The sequence below is a fragment of the Astatotilapia calliptera genome, chromosome 3, assembly GCF_964374335.1.
Source record: "Astatotilapia calliptera chromosome 3, fAstCal68.1, whole genome shotgun sequence".
Lineage (NCBI taxonomy): Eukaryota > Metazoa > Chordata > Actinopteri > Cichliformes > Cichlidae > Astatotilapia > Astatotilapia calliptera.
In genome coordinates this window covers 35,479,067-35,501,606 of record NC_137424.1, presented here as the reverse complement: position 1 = coordinate 35,501,606, position 22,540 = coordinate 35,479,067, and the positions used below count along the sequence as shown (strand labels likewise).

The following is a 22,540-nucleotide window of genomic DNA, read 5'->3' as shown; positions in this document are numbered from 1 at the left end:
TGTAAGTGTTTTTCCACACACTTTCAAGAGACAGGGAGGAATGGACCAATACACTACTGCAGTCTGGTCTCCTGTGAATGCCTTGGTGTGAATGGCTTGAAATGTACACCCAAAATAGTAAAGAAAGTTTTCTAACACCCAGCAGGTCAAGGAAAGACGTGCTACAAAGAGAAAATCACTGACCTGCTGCTGAGTGCCACATAAGGCAAAAGCACGAACAGTTTAAGAAAATCAGGTTGGAAAAAATCTGGTAGTTAGCAGACAACTTTGTATAAAAGACAAAACCTGGAATGTACCTACAACAGACTCCACAGCAAAAACAGTGTGCACACAAACTATGATTGGTATGGCAAGTTCACAAGATTTGCCTGTTTAGAAAAGCATATGTTAGAACTTGACCCCATATTCTTCCAGTAATGCTTGAGAGCTGTTTGCTATATTAGATATGACGCAAGCACTGGTTGTGAGGGGGAAAATATGTATTCCCCAACTGGTTGGTAAGTGGTTCCCAGAACTTCCAGCAACCACTCATTAACCAGCTAGGAAAATCACATGTTTCCCCTGACGATCAGTGGTTGCCAGATGGTTGCAGACTAGCCTCTAAGCCTGTGTGACTGGGACCATATTCACTAGATCCTATCCAAAATGGTGACCAAGTTAACGTCTCGTTAGCTATTAGCAAAGCTTCAAAAGCAGACAAAATTTGATTATAAATACATACTTCTTGTTTGTTAATGTAAATTCACTGTCTTTGATTATATTGAGTATAAACCAGTACATGGCACAGGTGCTAGCATTCTACCAAGATGGCATGCTAGCTTGCATACAGTGCGCTAAAGCAGGGGAGCTACTAGCGTGACTGACTAGTACACATGATGCTGGAGCCAAGGGGTTTCTTCCTTAGCTAATTACAGAGCCCATATAAGTTGCACCTTTAGATCTTAGCACCCAACTTGATGAGAATGTTACAGTTTTATCCAAAAGTATTTTAATAACGTGCATTAATTTTATTACTTTTAGCTGCATAGCTCATTTTTTAAGTTAAAAAAATACGTCTTATCCGAATCATATATTTGTTACAAAAATCACATTTTACCACATTGTAAAGTTAGCTAAAATAGCTTGCAGTCTTATGTTCATATCGCCATTTAACACTGAGCAACATGTGCAATAATGGAGTCGTATTTCTGATCTTGTTCAAAGTCTACATTTACATATTACTACATGCAGTCGTACAGGATTATGAATAGATTAAAGAGTCCCATTTAAATCAATGCAAAAACAAAGTAAACAACTAATATCTCAAAACACGTTCTAACAATAGAGAATTTATGCTGATTTCATAAACAATTCCACGTATTTAACACCAGTTGATCTGCTGGAGATGTTACATCTGAATTCATGGACAAGCTTTCTTCTGTACAGCCTGGTTTTTGATACCAAAAACAGGCCCGTCTTTGATACCGACTGCAAATATTGACTTCTCCAGGATGGTTTCGCTGCGGCCTAGGGTTGAAGGGGCTTAGACCTCCCCTGCTCTCGGGACTGCTCCCCACACCTGCTGTGGGCGACGACCTTATTTACACCAGCACCCGTTGGAAATGTCAGTATGGGGTGCAGGAAAGCCAGAGATGTACAGGACTCAGGTACACACATAAACAGTGCACACATATGCAAACCAACACACACTCTTCTCTGTTTCATCTCCAGCCTGAGATTTTTGGGCGTCTGACAGGGGCTGCTTTCTTTATGAAAGGTAGGAGTCAAGCCAAAAGGTCTGTCTAACGCAAGCTTGAATTTTTGCACGCACATCTACACACATACACGCAACAACCATGCTACAAGACCTAACCGACATATTCAATATTTGTAGACATCAATAATGGGCAAAACCTGACCTGCTCCATCTGAGCGGCATGTTTAGAGTTTCAGAGGCCTCTAATGAATTTGGCGAGCGCAGGTAAAATCCCAGCTACCCGTAACGAAACTGTGTCACCAGAGAGTCCACACCAAGCGTAACAAGTCACACCGGTGGCCTGCTGTACTCAGGACAGAGAAGGCACGCTAAGGCAAAAGTCCTCAGGATGAAACCATTTCAGGACTTGGACATTTGGTCACAGCAGATAGAACAGTATACCATTTACCATCATCAAAGCATGCTAAACAGAGAAGGCACAGTTAACTCTCAGAAGGCCTGCTATTTTCATGAACCATTTAATGTGGCCTCCAAAGACATTTCTATAATTTATCATTCTGAAGCGTCACAGAAAACCCTTTTTGGAGAGCGCATGCTAAAAACCCCAGTTTGCTTCCCATTTTCTCCCTCCAAGTCTGAGGCAAAAAGCCAAATAAATCTCTTTTTTTTTTTTGAGGCCTGTTTGAGGAGGAATTTGGGGACCTGAACCTTCTCATGGGGAAATCCATATCAGCAGCACGCACACACAGGCTGCTCTGGTTTAAACAAAGTGTATTTTTTTCCCCTCACCAGTTCTGCTTTTCTCATTGCTGCTTATTTCGGTCACTTTTATTCATTTATTTATTTATTTTTTGCCTCACCCAGTCGATAAATCCATTCAGTAGACCCTAAAAAGCTTGTGTCCCTATGCTCCTCTCGCTGAAGCTGCAGAGAGCCTTTGAGAGGAAGAAAGAGGCAACTGGACAAAGCAGACAAGGGGGAACACTGGTGGAAAGGAAGGGATAAATGTCCCTTGTGAATCAAAGATTGCTTGTAAAAAGACAGCTTAGCTCCTGGCCCGGAAACCACGTAGCTAAACATGTCTTTCATGTAGCAAAGGGATTGCTGAGCAGATAACCCCCGTCAAGTATCGAATCTTTCTGTGCCGCCATCATTCGGAGAAAAGAAGGGGGGGAAAAATCTGGCAGCATGAATGCAGACAGCAGCACAAAGAGTTGACTGAACAATTATTAGGTCTCACCAGGCTTGACTGGTTTGTGTGCACATGGGAAATTCTTTAGCACATGGCAATTAAACACGGGCGGGTTGGGAAGGGCCTTCAACATGACCCAATTTTGACATCAAGCGGTGGCAAGCAGCGCCGTGATGATGTTTTGGTGACTTTTGCGTAACTTGTTTTACAAGCTATTTGCCTCTGCCATGGGAAAACTCAACAACAACAAGTGTTCGCCACAGACGCACACAGCCGAGCACTTTTTCCCCCTCAGCTTTGTTTTATGGGTACTTTAGTGGTTGACTGTGGAAAAACCACACGTTGTAATGGAAAGGCGTTTATGTTATAGATATGCACAGGTACGCGCTGTGTATTGTTGCACGTGAGTTTTTATTTGTTCCTGAAGTTTTCTGAGAGTTAGACAGTTAGTGCAGTCCAAATATTTGACACTTTTCTTTTTCACACAAACTCCAGACATCCTTTTCCTCTTTAGAGGCACTTTATTAGTCTCCACCCTCCAGAAATCTAAGCTAAAAGTAATAATGCACTCATTGTATTTATTAGATTTAAATTTATTTCAGTCCATGTGACACATCTCAAAGTCTGCCATCAGATATGGTGAGGTATTAGCAACCTTAGTGCGAATGAGAACTTGTTTCCTCACTCTTCTCCATGTTGACTTTGGCCAACACATGCTAATCTGAGAACAGGCCAGAGGGGAGTAGTCTACCTGGGGTAGAGTGTCAGGAGAACGATACAGCACGAGAGAGAGGTATATAATTTTTTCCTCCTTCTACGAGTTCTCACACCGGCCTTTGCACTTGCAAGATGTTGTTTTTCACCCTGAGCATCTCAGTCAGCTTCCAAGCTCGCATGTGCCCACAAATAATGTTACTTGCTATTAAAAATGACTGAATGTGCACAGCCTGTGCAGAGATCGCATTTATTCAGCAGAGCCTGCCACCATAACATCACGCCCAGAGCCGCGGGGCAAATGTGCAACCTAAAACGATGCCGTATGGCCTCTGTCAGCACTGTACTCTGCTTCACGTGACACTTCTCAGAGGTACTGCAGCTTCATATCCAACTCACTGATTTTGGTCTTGCTTTGCCACTGCTCATAGAAATGCAATCCGTATAGAGCGTTAAGGGTGGTGAAGAGTTTTCATCCAATTTTGTATATTAGGAAGTCTCAGAGGACTTTGCTGAATAGACAATATGATACTCTCCTTTTACCTTTACCTTTAATATCCACCTCAGCGGAGAATTAAATATGAAATAATAAAGAATTTTCAGTGATTTCTTTTAATTTAGCAGCACGGTCTCAAACTGCAACTGGATCCGGCGCTGGCAAAATGTAGATTTATGGGTTTGACATTCACAAGAGTACACCGGCTCCTGTGGGACTCAGTGTTTCTTTGGTTTAAATCTTGAGTTCCACTGAGTTATGTCGTGTTATTCCCTGTTCTCACTCAGATGAAACCTACACCCTCATATTACTGAGCCCTGACATTTGGGGTAATGCAGATGCTTTGCCAGCTCCTGCCAACTGACCTCCACCTCAAAAAAAAAGTACCTCCCAGTTCATAGGTGGGATAGCCAACAGCGCATGACTAACTGCTTTAAGAAAACAAGTATATGATCAAGTCTATGTTACACTGGGGATCCGCGAAACCCACACATGTGAAAGACTTTCCCTCTCATTTGTTATGCTACATGAAAGTCTGTGGGAGCTGACAGCAAACGCATGCTGGTGCTGAACGAGTCATTAGCGTGTCAGTATGTTTACGAAATGCTCCGTATAACTTAAATTCAGATTGCACATGCATTTGGATAAGTCATCTTATCTCTGGTACCAAATCCCACAGCACAACATACTAGCGTTACGCTCCATTTAATCAGCCGAAACGAGCTTTCTGCTAATTCCTGTTTCTTCTCCGTTATTTTTTTCTTTTATTTATCCCCCCACCACCACCACCATAGCTATTAAAATGTTTCACAGTAACAGCGCAGGTGGGAAGCATGCTGGGAAGGTAATTTGTTTGAAGTTCAAGGGCAAAGAGGTGATGGGTCCTTTCACATCTTTACCATTTTTAACAGTGAGACACTATCTCTACCTGAAGCACCTCAGATCAGTCAAGCTGACACCTGGTAAATCTCCTGTGAAGGGAAAGTCTTCAAAAGGCTTTATTTGTTTTGTTCAGACTCACAGTGGAGATAACCTTGACAACACACTGCTAACTGAATTATGACCATAAAGTGGATATATATGATTTTTTTGTATATAAAAAGGACTCGTCAACCATCACTGTGACTGAGTCTTACTCTGCTCAAGCATCAAAGCTATAAACATGACATTTATGAAACAGCGCTCAAAGCAGCGAGAACACTCGGAGGTGCACTTACGAAACAGTAAATATTTACAATTCACAGAAAAGGAGGAAAAATGACATCAATTAAACAACTGCAAATCTGTAACAGAAGCATAAGATTGAACTTTGAGTAAACGTTGACGCACAGCGGAACATTTAAGTATGATATTCTGCAGGAGTGCACTTCTCGACAGGTTCATGGCACAAATATGCATTCAAGTTTTAGAATATGTTGACGTTATACAGTGGACTCTGTGGCTGAATTGCCATGCAACTGCCATGGCAGGCGGTAAGTTCAAGCCAACATACAGACAAAGTCAAGTCTTGGTGAAGAGTTAATTTTGGGTTGCTGCACCGGTACGAGAAACTCATGAGAACTGGAGATGCTTCAGATAGCAGCAGGGCTCATGGGAAGTGGCTCATTAACCTGGATCCCGACAAAGCTCGGCATGACGTCACGATGGCTGATAGAGTCTGAAAAGCTGGATTTGATTTAAAGCATTACACCCGAGGCATCGCTGTTGCTTTCTTCTTGAAGCAAATTCTTCATTTTAAAAAAGTTCAAAGTGTGAGCACACTTTAGAAAAACTCATAGAACAAGTAATCTAGTTAATATCACAAACGCGGTAATGTCTATAATAATAAAACCGACATTAATACATGCAAACATGTAAACATTAGAAAACAGTTAAAGTGCAACTTGACAGGCTTTTTGTAAAAACGCATCAGCTTGATGTTACAGTGGGCACAAATGAACTTTATACTTTCATGTTTACAAGTGAGACGTATAAAATATGCACGAGGTATTCTGCTTTACAATCTCATAACATTTCCACTCAGTGGGGCGGATTCATTAAAACCTAACAAAAACAACTGTACGCATGCACTGAAGCAACCCATCAACCTCAGAGTGAACAGCATGAAACCAGATGAATGGCATATTCAGCGGAGATAATCATCAACAGTGTGCACCAGAGCAAAGAGAGTGCTACTCTTACCTTTAAATTGGTGGACAGATTTAAAAACATTATGACTTTTATACATGTACACTGTAACACATATGTTTAAAGGCACCATTATGCAGTTGTTTGCCTCGTGCCACCTATCGTTATTACAGGAAGCCAATGACAGAGCCCCGGTGGCCTAATGGATAAGGCACTGGCCTCCTAAGCCAGGGATTGTGGGTTCGAGTCCCATCTGGGGTGATGATTCAGTCCTTTATTTCTCACATCCCCTCACCATTTAAACTGGTTGAAATTAAGCACAGTCTTCTAAACTATATGGTCATCAACAGTATTCAGATAGGCTGTGGTGTTTGGATGAAGCTCAGCAAAAGCCTGAACTTGATACAAATCAGCATGGACTCATGTTTTTATGTTGTTCAAGCCAAATTCAGAGCCAAATATTACAACAGAAATTGAGACTCATCAGACCAGGACACCAAGACAATCTTCTATTGTTAAATATGACAATAGAAGATTGTAAGTCTATGCAAAGTGTAGCCCAGGTTTGGACTGGGCTATACTCAACATGTCAAATCCTGTCAAGATTTGAAATGTTAAGAGGTACTTTTTATTCTCCTTACTGCTAAGAATTCTTTAAGTTCCTGTTGCTTTTCTATCAACCCAAAGCAGTCTGGCTTTTCTCTCCAGACTTGTAATGTCACTGAGAAGGGCTTTTTGTCCAGAGAACAACCACTCACTGGATATTTTCTCTTTTTGAGATCGTTCTCTGAAGTGAACCAAATCACCTTTCTTGCCCCTTCCTCGGTTTTAACTTCAGTAGGTCATCTTGACCATGTCTAAAGTACATCACTAAAAGCACTGAATTGTATATAGCTTGTCTTGTCTTTCGTCCTGTCTCCTTCCCTTCACCCCCAAGCAGTCATGGCAGATGGCCGCCCTTCCCTGAGCCTGGGTCAGTTGGTGGTTTCTTCCTGTTGAAAGGGACTTTTCCTCATCACTTTCGCCAAGTGCTTGCTCACAGGGCGTCGTCTGATTGGTGGGGATTTCTCTGTATTATTGTAGGCTCTTTACCTTACAGTATAAAGTACCTCGAGGTGACTGTTGTTGTGATCACTACATTTGTGATTCCAAAATATAATATAGTTTGATAATGATTATTTTCCATGATATAGTAATAAACCAGCTAGTAGAAGTACGAACCCACATTTGTTCTTTTGCAATATGTTTTGCAGCCTTTCACAATGTGTCAAAATACCTGCTCCTGCTGATTTCTGACTGTGTGAGGGACTGGTTCAACAAATAAAATTATTTCATGAATGCATCACTCTGTCTTTACCCTTGTAAGCAATTCCTAATATTACACATAACCTGACAGCAAGTTTTCAAAGTATTAAAAAGCTTGTAAGGTTTTCAAAGTGGCTGACAGAAGAAAAGCAATTAGATGGGTACTTATTATATTTATGTCTTCAACTTCTGAATTTAGTCCCTCCATTTAAGACTAAAAATGAGGCCTATTTTAAGGCCACCATTAATGCCGTTTATCAAGCTGTCAGAAATTACCATTTAACGAGGCGTCTAGCCTGCTTGAACTGTATCGTATGACCAGCCAATTAAATTAAAGTGCACAGGGTTGTCTGTCTACTGCTGGGTTTTCCAAGCCTTAACTGTGGCTTACACAGCTGTTTCTACCCTCTTCTTCATCAGATAGAAGGGGAGGGGCTCTCTCGAAGCAATACCGTCTGAGCAGACGACGAAGCGACTTTCTGCGTATCGATTCACCTTCGCTGACATTGATGCAGTACACGCATGTACGTTCACAGGTAGGCTAAATCTGGCAAGCTGCCGCGTGGGGCACCGTACTGTTTGTTGTTATTTCACTGCGTGTTCTAGATTAATTGCATGCTAAAGGGCGGGAAAAGTAATCATAAATATTGTGGAAAAATAGTATTACATAAGCTGTAATTAGAAAACCGCATTCCACGCTGTTTTTAACATCACAGTTGACAGAGATTAAGAATGAATGGCCTCGTTTCATTTTATTCCACGCTTTCTTCCTTTCTTAATTGAGAAAGGACACATAATAACATAAAAATATTTCCCAGCGCCGATCGCCAAGCTACAAAGGCTCTGTGGTGGCATGTTTCTGTGATACTGTTGTCTCCATATTTGTACTCCGAGGGGGGTGATATCAGCATATTCTGCTGTCCAGTTGTGTTCACAGATGTGCAATAGCACATAAGTGAGTGCAAAAGGGCTGGAATAATTGCTCAGTGTTTTTATTACCCTCCCCGATCTACAGCATGACTCATTTTTTACTTCACATTTAGCAGAGAAGTAAGAGCCGCCAGACAGTACGCAAGTCCTCTGTTTACTGGTTGTCATCAAGGACGCCAAGAGGATTTGATGCGGGACATTATGATATCTTAAAATGAACCTAGAAGAAGAGGCAGTAAAAATAAACATTAAGAAACACCCAGAAAAGGTGTATCAGCCCATTGGACGGGAAACACAACAGTCTGATCCAACCGACTGCTTGGCGTACCCTGTGGGGAGTCTGGGAGCATGCATCATTTGGCCAGCCGCTGGGCAAACCCAGCTTGCCTCCATCACTTTTTCCACTTTGACAAATTGCCTGATTCCCCGCTGTCTTTGAATAGCTTGAGGGACTGCCTGCTTGTTTGTGCTGAAACTACATGGTTTAAAAATTGATGAGCGGGCGTTTCAAATTATTAGCGCTAATAAATGTTTACAACCACTGTAAATAATTGAACTTGAAATATACAAAAAACCCTGGAAATAAAAGTCCTCCTCAAGTGTTCTCTACATCTCTTGAATGTTTGAGCCTCTCTGTACACAGTAATGCATGTTCAGTGTGCAAAAGAAAAACTCTTTATGTAATACCTTTATGCTACTGAGAAGAAAAAAGACAAATGAATGAAAAATAGAAAAATACAGCGATTATTTGTAGTCAAGTGTTAGAGATAAACTCATCAATCTCTCCACCTGAGGAAAGAAACTGCTCCGAAATCTAGTGTTACATCAGGGAATACTTCTATTGATCGCCAGATATGAGCACTGGGAACAAGCTGTGGTTGGGGTAGGTATTATCTTATTGGCTTCCCTTTGGGCTCTGCAGCTCATCGATATCGCAGTTTACCGAGTGCCAGTAATATTCTGGGCAGCTTTAATGACCCACCGCAGAACCTTCGGGTCTTGAGCCATTTCCATCCCATACTTTGCTCCTCTGGAAAGAGGAACACGACACAGGAATTAAGCATTCTGAGTTTTCCTTAATGAGTTCAGAGCTTGCGTTATTAGGATGGAGATGCACGATGGTGACAGATTCACTTTGACACCGGAACTAAAACTCTTTGCCTACTCTACTTCAGCTCCTCCGATGCAAACAGAGGTATGTGTCTTTGGCTTCTTTTTCCAAAAGTAATGTGTCAAGGCATCCTTTCGAAAGACACGGAGTGAGTGAGTGACTGATTGGGCGAATGAGACTCATCTTAAAACGTGCTGTGAGTGCTCACGTTGAGTAGAAAGGTACTATACGTCCAGCCCATCTGAGTACTGTTGGTGTTAGGTTGATTTCTGAGCACTTAAAGATTGCTGACCTTCGATCACTGTTTGTCTCAGTGTCACCAGCTCTTCTACTGATAGAAAGCTTCTCTGTGATCACCTACAATCTGAATCAGGATTTGCCATTTTTGGAGCTGTGGAAGTGATCATTACATGGAAAAGCTCAAGCTGCAATCAGACTGTGGACTTAAGTAAATGATGCATATAAACAAAACATGGGGCTCAGCAAAGGCCATCCATGTATTGTTTCTAGAAAAGCCCATAAATAGCAAGTAGACTATATCAACAATAGTTTGCATGACATCCACACACTAGCAAAACTATCGCTTTCTGCTGTGGCACACCAGCCTGTTTTATTTGCAGTGACTATTCTTATTAGGCTGATAAAATACAGAGCAGCGGCATCTGTGACTTTCACCCGCCATCCTCCATGCCTGCGAGGCCTGACAGGCCTGGGGCACAAAGCCACAGGCAAGGAAGGCGGGTGCAGGAGCATGTGGGGATCGCCTCGGGGGTTCCTAGTTTTCTTCTGTCTGGAGCCCAGAATTTCCATGAAAGCTGGCATCATCAAGCTACGGTATACTGATTTGAATTTGATGACAGACACTGGAAAGCCATTCTTACAGTGAAAAGAAATTAAACATGTACTCGTTCAGACAATTGGGTTAGACTGAAATCTAAATCAGAGAGCATGATGCTGAGAAACACTAGCAACATGGTTACCAGCCAATTAATGTAATATTACAGTAATGTCACTGTAATAGTTATTCACGCGCATGTACCACCAGCAACGCTTCACAAATGGCAAACAATGACTACTTTAGACGCTTCCCCAGGAGAGGCATTGAAAGGGTATCACATCTGTCTGAATACTAGCAGGTCAGGGATGAGTATGCAGGCTCATGAAGAAGGAGACTTCAGTAGTTTTCAGAGGGAGCACAACTTCAACTTTCAATCTAGTGTCAGAGGGCACCCAGTGCTACGAGGCAGAGGGTTTATAAGTCGTCTTTTGTGGATGATTTGCCACCCTGCTCTCACATAAGCCTGCCGGATCCTGGGAGAGGGAGCATCAAGGCAGACCAACAGCAGTGATTTCACACTGGAGGTTACAGGGCAATGTGAGCAGAGGCTGTGTTAGCATGCATCACGACCACCAAGAAGAACATGCGGACATCCGGTTAATCGGCTGGAGCGTAGCATGACGTTTTATAATCATCTTTGCAGAATCTTTTTTGCTCCTACATTTTGATCTAAAAAAAACAAAAAACACAAACTGTGAGGACTAACTTCCCAAATTAGGAACAAGAACGAGCATTTGAGCACATGCACGCAGGGCGAGAAGCCTTAACGAAAGGCATAAAGCCACACTGCTCTAAGGGTGCTCCACCTTTAATAATTTGGATCTCATTGTTCAGCGTTGTGCTTTGATAATGCCAAAAACGTGCCAAAGAAGAAAGCATGTCAAAAAATTAAATAAAAGGAGACAATTCTTTTATTAAGTGGTTGGGTGTGCCACAGGCTTTCAAAGTTCTGGTGATGGAAACCTCTTCATTTCCAAGTAGTAAGTGTACAAGCAGCCAAGACAGGATCTCCATGCTTCCTGCTTTATTCCACACAAAATGACGACTGAGGATCACCGCCAGGAAATGTTTCGAGGACACATGAGACGAACCATTAGGCAAGAGCATTTGGATTCTGGTCCATTCCTTTGGCCCCGTTCTCCCAGCCTGAGGTGCTTGAATCTCCAGCAGAGTGCTGTTGACATCGCTCATAGAAAGATCATGTGATCTGCTCTCCATTATGAGCGTCCCCTCAGCTTAATGTATAGTTAAAAAGAGAAAAGTGCGTCACCCTTTCAAAGCCCTGCAGTCAGTTCCAGTGCATTCAACAGAGCGACTTCACCATGTCCAGTAAAAACTGTTGTGTCAAATAAAGAAACCATGTGTTCCCTGCCATTTATAACCAGCCTTGTGTAAATTTAGAAAATTAAGGTAAAAGTACCACTTGTGATGATTCATCCCGATAAATCACGTCATGTCAATTTATTGGGAATGATGTGGAGTCGGAGGTGAATGAGTCAGGCTTTTCATGCATAAAATGACCCCGGCAAGATGTTATTCACTATCTGGAGTCCACTGTTCTTTTTATGGCGATATACTTATATGCAATTGAACAGCGATCAAAATCATAATTGCCTGTTCACCTTTGCCTCCGGGCAAAGTTTCCTGGGCTCCAACATTGTCTCCGACCTTACGTGGTCGCAAAAATAGCCTAACCGGACTCACTTAACCAGAAGCAGCTGGCCTCAGTGGCTACCTGGAAGTCTGCTTAGCTTTACCTATCACTCAGTGATTACATGGCTATTAGTGCACCTCCCACCACCAAACCACACAGAGGGCTTAATTCAAAAGCTGTCAGTGATTAATTACCAGTTGCCTCTACTGAGGTGAGGATATCTGAGGGGATTGGCATGACTGTAACTGTATCAGGCCAGAGGGATTACACACTTGGCGAGCAAGAAAGGGAGACGGGAAACCAGCGTGGCCACAAAGAGTTGAAAAGGAGCGATTGGGTGGAGAAAGTTGGGACTGGTTTGAAATGTGTGTATTTTCGCTCTTGGTAAAGAAATCAGATCAAGTCAGGAGATGACAAGGATGAAAGGAAAAAAGCTGCATGTGCTTATGATTGTATTTTGCAATCTAAAAGACAGAACATCCAGCTGATGTGGCCCCCTGCTGCCCTTCTGCACTTGACAAGCACTACTGGGTATTTTTTTGGGGGGGAGAACAAAGTCCCACACATTACAAGTAATATGTTCCTGTTTTCTCAAGAGTGCTTCAGCCAGTGTTTTGCTGCCAGGCTTTTTGAAGTGTTAACATCAAGAAATGCTGCAGAGTGGGGAAAGGGGGCTGTGCGGGGAATTAGGCGTATGGGTGAGTAAACAGGAGAAAGCGCAAACCACCAGTGCTTGCTGACGGCACATTTTATTATGGTCCCATTAAACAACAGGCCCTGTTTGGAATGCAGATCCCAGGGAAGGAGAAGGTACACGCACATTTTAAAAAAACAAGAAGAAGGGAAACAGCCCGCGAATGCTGAAACAATTATTATAAAGGGACTCGCTTCAGTGTAGAGCACGGTGTGGGTGCGACTGGAGACATTCTCACATCATGATGGTTTCACAGGTTTGATTTACTCCTTAATTGTAACGGAGGGTGTAAAATACGTTTTCAGACAATGTGAAGCTCAGGATAACTGACTGTTGTTCAAAGTGAGTAATTTGGCTCTGCAGTTTCTTTGCTGGGCTCCCCACCACACACTAAACTCACACTAAAATTCAATCCATATGTTTTAATTCACGCTGTGTACCTTCTTGTCAAAACCTGGCACTCACACACACACTTACTCTGTCTGCTGGCTATTTTGTCAGAAATACGTGGGCTATTTGGAGATCTGGTAAGCTTACGTTTTACCACTCTACACTCCAAATATATATTTTTTCGCTATTCTTCATCCCTGATCAACCTGAACCTTTTTCCCTGTAACATTTTTCCCCTCTCGTTTTTCTGTCTCTAATGTAATTTTCTGTCTCCTTAATGGCGTGAAAAGGCTCGCCCTGCTCCTCACTGGGTAAGTGAAAAAAACCATAGGAGAGCGTGGCAGTCTCCATTTCTGTGTCTTACTGAGCTATTAATCTATCCTGCAGTCCATGCTAGGTTAGCTTTCTGTGGGTTTAGTTAGTTTCTATCCGGATCATTTAACAGCATATGCTAAACCCACCTGTTTGTTCCTTTACACATGGATGCCGACCTCATCTGACGGCTTGATTGAGGTGTCTTAGCTTGCTGGCTTTGTCATATAAGACAAAATTGTGATTTTTCACAGGGAGCAAATGTGTCTGCACGCGATGTAGTGGGAGGTGGATGGATTATTAATATTAAATTTCATGCCATTCCATCCAAGAAGTGTTAACACGCTGGTTGAGGAAGGGGAAAAGTCTAGCAATCAGCAGGAGTCATCCTCTGTGGGCCGTAAATGTCAGAGTGAAACGTCCTTCTGGTTGAGATATTTCAGCCTGCACCAAAGAGATGGACCGACTGACAGGAACTGCCACCCCAGGAGACACATCTCTAGCTCAACTACAGACTGTGCCAGTTTGCAGGGAAAAGTTAGCCCGTGTCAGAATGGTGTTTTTCCCTCAGAAAGTAATAACTGAGTAATAACACAAAGCGATACCCCCCCTCGCTGTTAAGATGACAAACAGCATCGGCAAACCCATCACTTTTTTTCCCGCCAGGAGTGACATCAGCATGAATAAAACACAGTAGAAGTTCACAGCCAACTTTCTCAGATAAAGACGGCGAAAAACTTCCCATGATTCAGGAACAACCTATAAAATATCCCCAAGCTATGGACCATTGCTCTGTCTGTGTAACCACTCCATCTTCTTTGACAGCAATAAAGTGAAGACTGTGAAAAGCACATTACGGTCCTCCCCTCAAAGAGAGAGAGGGAGAAAAAAAAGACCTCATCTGAGCCACAGGCTGTCTCCTACACAGAGGAGAGGCTAGATATTGAGTGAGCCCATTCAGAATTCATAGAGTATAAAGTTATTTGCCTGGAAAGAGCACGCTCCAAAGCACTAACAAAGTATTACTGAAAGTTGCGTGCGTAATACACTTACACTGCGTGAGCGTTTGGATTTTTAAACTACGCTGCAGATTCTTCAAAGTACACTGATGATATATGTGTTTTGTATGAAATCATAGTTCAAAAAAATAAATGGGGGTTGGGGAGGGGGGGATAAGAGACCACAACTAGCTGCCAGCTTCCAGGATCAAGCTCGGAGCCGTCTTGGTTTTTAGCGTCGTCTCGCTTCATTTGATGTGAAATGTTTGCATTGTTTTATTCTCTGCCCCTTTACAGAACTGTGGAGGGAGAAAATAAATAGCAAACATATGACAGGGATTGAGAACAGAGAGCCGCCTGATTGTGAGTGTCTCATTATGGTTAATACTCGCAGTACTTCTGGCTCATTAATTCAGGCATGCCCACTCTGCAGATGAGACATTTGCAGTTGATAGAGCACTTGTGAAAACTGAAGATTAAGGATCTTTCGTTTGGGATTATCACTCGCACTAGTCTCGTTTCTTCTTGTGCCCGTGTCTGATTATGGTATATAAACATATTTTTTATTGCGTTGCTGTTCATATTTGGCAGGGTGAAGGAAAAAGAAAAAAACAGGGGAGGTCAGGGGTTGAGGGTCAACAACAAAGCACTTTCTTTGGTTGGGATTCAACACCTTAATTTCAGACCTGCAGCGCAGATGTTTGCCAATACCCGAGAATTTTCCATGAAACCTTCCAAGCACCACTATGCACTGTGACTTTTTCCAGAAAGGTCACCTACAGTATGTTCACACTTACTGTGTAACATTCCCAGCTGGAGTTGACTGAGGCTGATCCCCTCTTCATCAAACTTTAAAAAGTTGTGAAAACATGTCAGCGTCCCGCAGCATGCCGTCTACCTAGTGGTTCAGCAGTGTGCCAGGAAGGAACGCAAAGGTTCACGTGTGGTTCACTGAGAGCATGGAAATGTTACTAGAGTGCTTTGCAGTAACATGCTATTAGACAGGCCATACAGCGTACTTCATTCTGACATCAAGGAGCAATTCATCCCATCTGTCGGATAACCATTAAGGAGCCGGGATGCTTGCTGGTGACCTTTTGAACGCATTACTCGAGGTGCTCATATTGATATTTGGCACATGTATGAAAAAGCATGTAAAGGTAATTTTAAAAAAGCCTTAAGAAATCCGCAGGATGTTACTTACTTGTAAAGAACATAACTCCACAATGTCAGCACTTTCAGGAGCCGAGAAAACACAGCCCTGTTTTCGGCTTTATGACGAAGCAGTTTTCAGATGATGGATGGACTTTAACTGGGTCGTTTAGCCTAAAATGCTAAAATGCATAACTTTTGGGCAAAGACTGAATCCTTCACTTTATCTGAGAATCAGTTGAAATAGACACATTTTATTTATCACTGACAGTATATAGCCCTTATCTGACACCCTGTTATCTCTGTATATGTCTGGACATGGAGATGTGACATTATTGTAGCTGTTGAAAAAACAGAACTGGTGCCTGAGTCATTAACTGAATGTGGGCTTAACAATCAGACTTTTAGCTTTAATTCAAGGGGATGAACAAAAACGTTGCATTAATTGTTACAAAATTGCAGCAATTTTTACGCACTGTCCCTCGTTTTCAGGGACTCGTGAGCTATTTTAAGGGCAGGTGTGAGAGATTTTTTGTAATTTTCAACCCCTCAAAGTCCCCGATGCACCATCTGGATTTCACCTTATCGGCTAATGTTGTATTTTTTATCTGTTTTCTGTCGGTGCTATTTTATAATTTCTATCTTTTCTTCTTCTTCTTCTTCTTTTTTTACTGCAGTGAAACTGGAGCTGTCAATCACACATTCAAGAGCAGGACTGGCTGTTTTTATTTTTTATTAATTTCTTCTTTTTTTTTTTCCCTGAAGGCTAACCTACACTGATGCACAATAGTGGCTTGGCAAACATTTAGAAGTAAACCAAAAACCCACAAGTTCAAATCCAGAACATCCCCCCCCCCCACTTACGATGCACTGGCAACCCAACCTCGGCTCAGTCCTAAAATGACCAGAATGCTGCGCTACACTGGAGGAATAAATGTTTCCATCTACTGGTTAGAAATGTGAATTTCAGCCTCTCCCACTTCTCCTCCATGTGAACAAGGGAGCAGGCAACATCACAAGTCGGACAATCTCTCAGCACCTCTATGTATAGACGGCTGTTAAATGCCTTTCTTTCTGTTAGGTGCATTGAGCGCTCAGCTGTCCGCATCCTTCACAGGAGACCTCCCCTGAACTATCAGCACTGTCACATTTCATCAGATTCAATGAAATCAACTACAAACATGCAAACAAACAAAAACCTGTCCCTGAAAAGCTTCCATTCATTCTCACACCAGCCTGTGCTCGGAGTCAAACCCGCTTTAAAAGCCAGTACCTCACACTCCCACATGCAACCCCGCGCCCGCACCGCACTGGAAAAGTAGTTTCCTTTACCTGGAGGGCAGTTGCATTCAGGTGATGTTTGTCTGGCTGTCCGAATCTTGACGAAATTCTCATAGGAGCGCTGAAAGGTGAAAGAAAAGCATCATTTTTCATTCATTCGCCCTTTGAGTGAACCACAGTCCATTTACGCGCAAGTGAAGGGCTCAACAACAAAGTGCCGGAGAGCCGAGCGCATAAGCCAATCTTACCTGAGAGAGCAGCTCGTCCACTCTTTCCTCTATCAGTGAATTGAAATCCTCCACGGAGTAGCCAGGGGCACGGGTGAAGGTGTGCTCGCCTTTGGCACTCTCCAAATCCACAACTCGGTTCTTGATGTCAGCTCCGCTAATGCTCAGGAAAATGCAGAAGGCGACGGACGCCACGGAGCAAAACGAGGAGAAGACGTTCAGCGCAGTCGTGCGGCAGTAGTGTCGCTTCTGCCGGGGCGACAGTTCTTTCTCCATTTTTTCCATGCACTTAGATGCTCCTCTCGCCACTGCGTTCTCCATTTAACTAACAACTCCACGCGCTGCTGAGAGCAAACCGCATCTGGCGCGGAGTCACCAATTTATGGCACTCTGCTCTGTGTGAGTGAGTGAGCGAGCGTGCGTGCGCCTGCAACGCTGCGTTCACGTACGGTGACTTTGTGGTGACAGCGACAGATGGATGAGTGGAGCGCCGCTCAAGCTCCAGCCGAGTGAAGTCAACCTGCGTGACGGCGTGCCGCTGCTGCTCCTGCAAACTTGTTGCACGGAGCTTTGCAAAGTGGTCTGCAGAGGAAACCGCTCTTATGCACTCAACAGTAGAGAGGGAGAGCGTGGAAGCGGGAGGCAGTGCGCACGCAGAGGACACAGCATTAAGACTGAAGCCTTTCCGTGGCGCAGGCATGCTCCCCCCCCTCACGAAGGCAACAACACGCCTCCAACGTGTCCCACTGATTAACATAATTTATTGGCTCACTCCTTTTGGGCTATTTCAGCCCAGGGGGGTACAGTTGCCATTAGCTTGTTGATGAGAAGTAATGATCAGTAAGGACAAGGACACATTTAGCCACATTTTTTAAAATTCATTTGAAACTTTTTGCAAAAATAGCCCACATGATTACTTGAGTTAAACGGACCGTGTGCAGGATTCAGCGGCCTCACCCTCCATCGTCAAGCTGGTGGCCACTACAAATTCTAAATGTCCACTCTGGTCCAACACTGCAAACTGTGGGTGGAAGAGCACGCACTCCCTATAGAAATATGAAGGGACCATTCTAAAATGAGAGAAAATGACACTTTGGGGTGATTATACAGTAGTAAAAACATAATTATGTATATTCCATTGCAACAGTGTCTCCCAAATCCTACACAATGGACCTTCAAATCAGCAGTGGGCATGGTTTTTTTTTCTTTTTCCAGAGGAAACTGCTATTGTGACTTAGATGAAGTAAGCAAAGTGCCATGCACTGCACAACCGAATCAATATGTGGTCACAGGTTACAGTAACAGTATGCATTCTTTTTTGATTTTGTGACATCCGCCTGCCTAGAGTGAGCAAATTATTGGTTTGGACCATTTGTGGGCTTCAACAGAACAAACATGAATGAGGTCTGCTGAGGACTGAACTATGTTTGGGATAAATGCTGCATTCGGCTCTAAGACAATGTTACATAAATAATCAATGTGAACGGGGGCGACAGAACAATAAAAATATACAGTAGCTCAATGCACTGATCTCTGCATTTAGCTATTGGATGCAAGCAACTGACCCACAAAACTGTATTTGTATCAAATATTCATACGGCTCATAAGAAAATATGAGCAGAATTAAAGGTTTTAAAAATGAAATATTTACATCGCAGATGGTTTCAGACTTCCTCACCACCCCTGTGCACTTGTTTTTTCAGTTTCATTGCTGTGCTAAAAAAAAATACATCAAAGTAACAGATGGATTTCACTAACTGCTTTACTGCTTCCTATTTTTCTTTTGATTTCATGGTAACATCATTGTCATAAATCTTTTTTTAAACCACAATAAACAAAAAAAAAAATGAAACCCCAGCCTATCCACAGACACACCCCTGCCAGACTGTGCTTGGTTAGGTCACAATTACAAAAATCATAGAAGCTAGCCTGTAAGTACGTCTAATAATGTGACAATGGGCCTCTTTGTTCAGGCATCATTAAGTAACTTGACAAACTTGCAGCAATATTAGGTAAACAATCAAACAAGTCATTCATTTTTAGAGTCAGTGCATAGCCACATGAATTCATTGTTTTGAGACCCCTAATGTCATCTATGTTCTTCCTTCAAAGAGCAAACTCTCCTCACATAAAGTTATGTGAAAAACAAACTTTAAAAAATGAACTCAAGTCTCACTTCTTCCAAAAATTGAAGAAGGTAAGTAGTAGAAAGGTGCTACGTTTGGCCATAGTGCACTGCATGTTCGACAAAACCCAAACACAGCATATCAGCACAATCACCTCAAACCAACTATCAAGCACGTTGGTGGAGGGGTGATGATTTGGGCTTGTTTTGCAGTCACAGTGACTCCCAAGCAGCGCAGGTCTACAACAGAACGACTAAAAAAGAAACAAATCAAGGTGTTACGATCGTCCAGTCAAAGTCTAGATTTCAACCTGACTGAAATACTGTGGTAGGAGATTAAGAGAGCTGTGAAAGGACAGGATGAATGCCCGCAGAGGTCAATGAAGTGAAGCTGATAAAGTCAAACAGAAATCTGTTACTTCAAGTTATTGCAGCGAAAGGTGGTTTTACAAGCTATTGAAACATTAAGTGTATTTCGTTTTTCATAGGACTTGATTTGGGTTAATAGCCCTCAGTTGGGGAATAAAAGGCAACAAAGTCCAATAACAGAATGACTATATAGTATCTCGTGACCCCACTGTCTACTCCACATCTGGACTGTTTGAGTCCTTCAATTTTGCTAAGGTGTTAATCAACATTTTGATAATTCTCACACTCTGCATCAACTCTAATCCACATCCAGTAACAATCTAATGCATCTACTGGGCTATGGTAACACCATCTGGCTTACTTGTGCTGTATTCATCAATGCAAGAGCTCCCCTTATTATGCATCACGTGCAGAAAGACTGACATGCAGAGTGCTGTTAGTTTGAATGAACAGCTGAACTGTCGGTCTTTTTCATTTAATGATGTTTCCTGATTTTGTTCATGAGAACATATACAGCTCAACATTAAATAAAAGGCACGCCACTCACAGTGGAGGATAAGTGCACCAATTTCCTCCCATGAACATCAAATCTATTTCTCCACATGCCTCACACGTTTCAAGATGCCGAAATTAATTCTGAGTAATACTGAATAGAGAATTATTTTTCTCATTTGCAGTCAGAAATCCTTAATGGCAGAAGACTTCAAATATCCATAAACCTCCCCATCCTCCTGACTCCTTATTCCGAGGCTCTTCTTTACAGCTCTCTTGCATTTTAATGCAGCTCCACTCCAAGTCAGTCAGAATGAAGGAAACGCGCAGAGTCCACAGGCACAGCTGCAGATGTCCGAGTTATCGGTGCAGATCTGACACGGTTTTCTGTATTTATGTTCCAACACTAATCAAGGATTTTCTGCAGTAGTTTGTTTTCTGAAGTGGCGCTTGACCCCGCACAATCAGCACTCGAATCTCTGGCTTGTAACCTGAAACTAAAACTACTGGAGATCTGTATCTTTTAGATCAAAAAGTTATTGTCAAAATCTGCCTCAAGAGAAAGAAAACACGTCATTTTTGGAGAGTGATTGTATTTTTATTTTTTTTAATTGCTCTCACTGTTTTTGTGGAGTCAGTAACCAATTAGAAAACTCTGAAATCATCAGGTGACAACAAAAGTGGAAAACTGGATTTGCTGTTTTGTTGCATGATGTAACGCTTCATCCGAGCACAAAATCCAGGAGTTTTTTCGTCCGTGGTAAATACTCACATGGTCTTACAGTCAAGCTTAGTATGTTCATTCAGGTGAAGCCTCCTCAACTGCTTAAGTCTCCCTACTCTGCTCTTAGCTTTGTAGTACAAAATCGCCACTTTAGAATCAGCAGATGAGGTCCCGTGTCCTCGTGCAATTCCCAATCTCATCCCGAGCGAAAGTCTAATCAGCCAGAGCTGGGAGAAATGACACCTGTGCATTAGGGATAGAGCCCATTTTTATAGATGGGCAGTCTGTCAGCAGCTTGTATTTCATCCAATTTACTGACTAATGTGTATTGACTTAAAAGGCACTTTGCACAGGAATTCATTAAGTTAGCCAGCCTGTTAGGCTGATAGTGTCCAATTAAATAAATACAAGGCTCTTCTGATGCTGTGAGTTCATTAAATCGTCTTTTTTTTTTGTTCTGATGCTACTCCCAGGCTCAGTACTGGAGGTGTTTATAGTACAGATCTTTGCACCTTATATGAAACTGTTGGGTGGTCTTCTCTGGAGTTTTTGAACTATGAGACTCTTATTTGGAAAGAGTCATTTTACATAACTTCTATGCAAAGTGGTTGGTTATATCAAACACCAGCCCAGTGATTGATGATCATGCCAAGTTCCTCAAGTCTGACTGAATGTAAAACACTGCTTTCAGTTTCTATGCTCAATTATCATACACAAGTTAGCTTCTGTCTGAACTTGTTTTACATGAGTCCTTTCTCTAATCTTCATCTTGTATCTTTTATTGTGTTTTTTTTTTTTTACTGTGTATCTTTAGACCATGCCAAACATCAAATTAAACATCAGCGTAAATGAAGTTTCACTGTGTACCCACATGTTCACCTGCTCCTTCACCAATATCTAATCAGCCAGTCACATGGCAGCAACTCAGTACAAGTAGACACATAGACAGGGTTAAGATGACCCGCTGAAGTTCAGCTGAATTTTAGTGACTTTGAATGTGCCATTGTTGGTGGTGAGTGTTTCAGAATGTGCTTTGAGCTGACAAGAAGACAACAGAAACTCAAATAAGCAATCGTTACAACCAAGGTACGCGGAAGAGCATCTCTGAGTGCACAATGTGTCAAAACATGAAGCAGATGGGTGCTGCTGTCAGCAAGCCAGATGGGACTCAAAACCATAATATTTGAGAAGAAACAGAGGCTACAATTTGCACAAGTTTACCAAAATTGGACAACAGAAGACTGGAAAAATAGTGCTGGTCTCATGGATATATATATATATTCATTCTTTTTGTTTATGCGCTCATCGTATCTAGCACCAAACTGAAACAAGTAGTTTTACTTGGTCCTGTGACTCTGGAGAAAGAAGAGCAGGTCACTTATGTAATTGTAAGGTTGATGTTTTGATCTCTGGCTACTGTTGTCTGTATGTCAAAGTATCCTTGGGCAAGATATTGAACCCTGGGTTGCTCTCAGATGCATCCACTAGTGTCCGAATGTTAGATAGAAAGCACTAGAAAAAGGTACATGAATGAGTCATGTTCTAAAAAGCGCTATGAGTAAAAGAGCAGAAAAGGTGTCATATAAGCACTAATCCATTTACCATTTAGAGTTTTTATTACGGATGAACTAATTTATTTGATTCTTGGTGTCAAGAAAGACTAAGAAGTGAAGTAAATTGTGAGTCATGGGTCTTTTTTTTAATGTGCGGGCG

General features: G+C 42.3%; 1 protein-coding gene and 1 non-coding gene across 2 annotated transcripts in view; one reads left to right on the top strand and one right to left on the bottom strand.

Annotated features, from left to right (window-relative positions):
- Positions 1-17,793, bottom strand: part of col25a1 (collagen type XXV alpha 1 chain) — a 149,433-nt gene extending 131,640 nt beyond the window's left edge. The window contains exons 1-2 of the mRNA XM_080298332.1: positions 17,139-17,793; positions 16,942-17,011 (exon numbers count right to left, since the gene is read on the bottom strand). Coding sequence (XP_080154458.1) covers positions 16,942-17,011; positions 17,139-17,438 — 370 coding nt within the window. The 5' untranslated portion in view covers positions 17,439-17,793. The remainder of the gene's footprint in view (positions 1-16,941; positions 17,012-17,138) is intronic.
- On the top strand, positions 6,414-6,486 carry trnar-ccu (transfer RNA arginine (anticodon CCU)). Its single transcript has one exon. It is a non-coding gene; the product is annotated as a tRNA-Arg (tRNA).
- Positions 17,794-22,540: the final 4,747 nt, after the last annotated feature.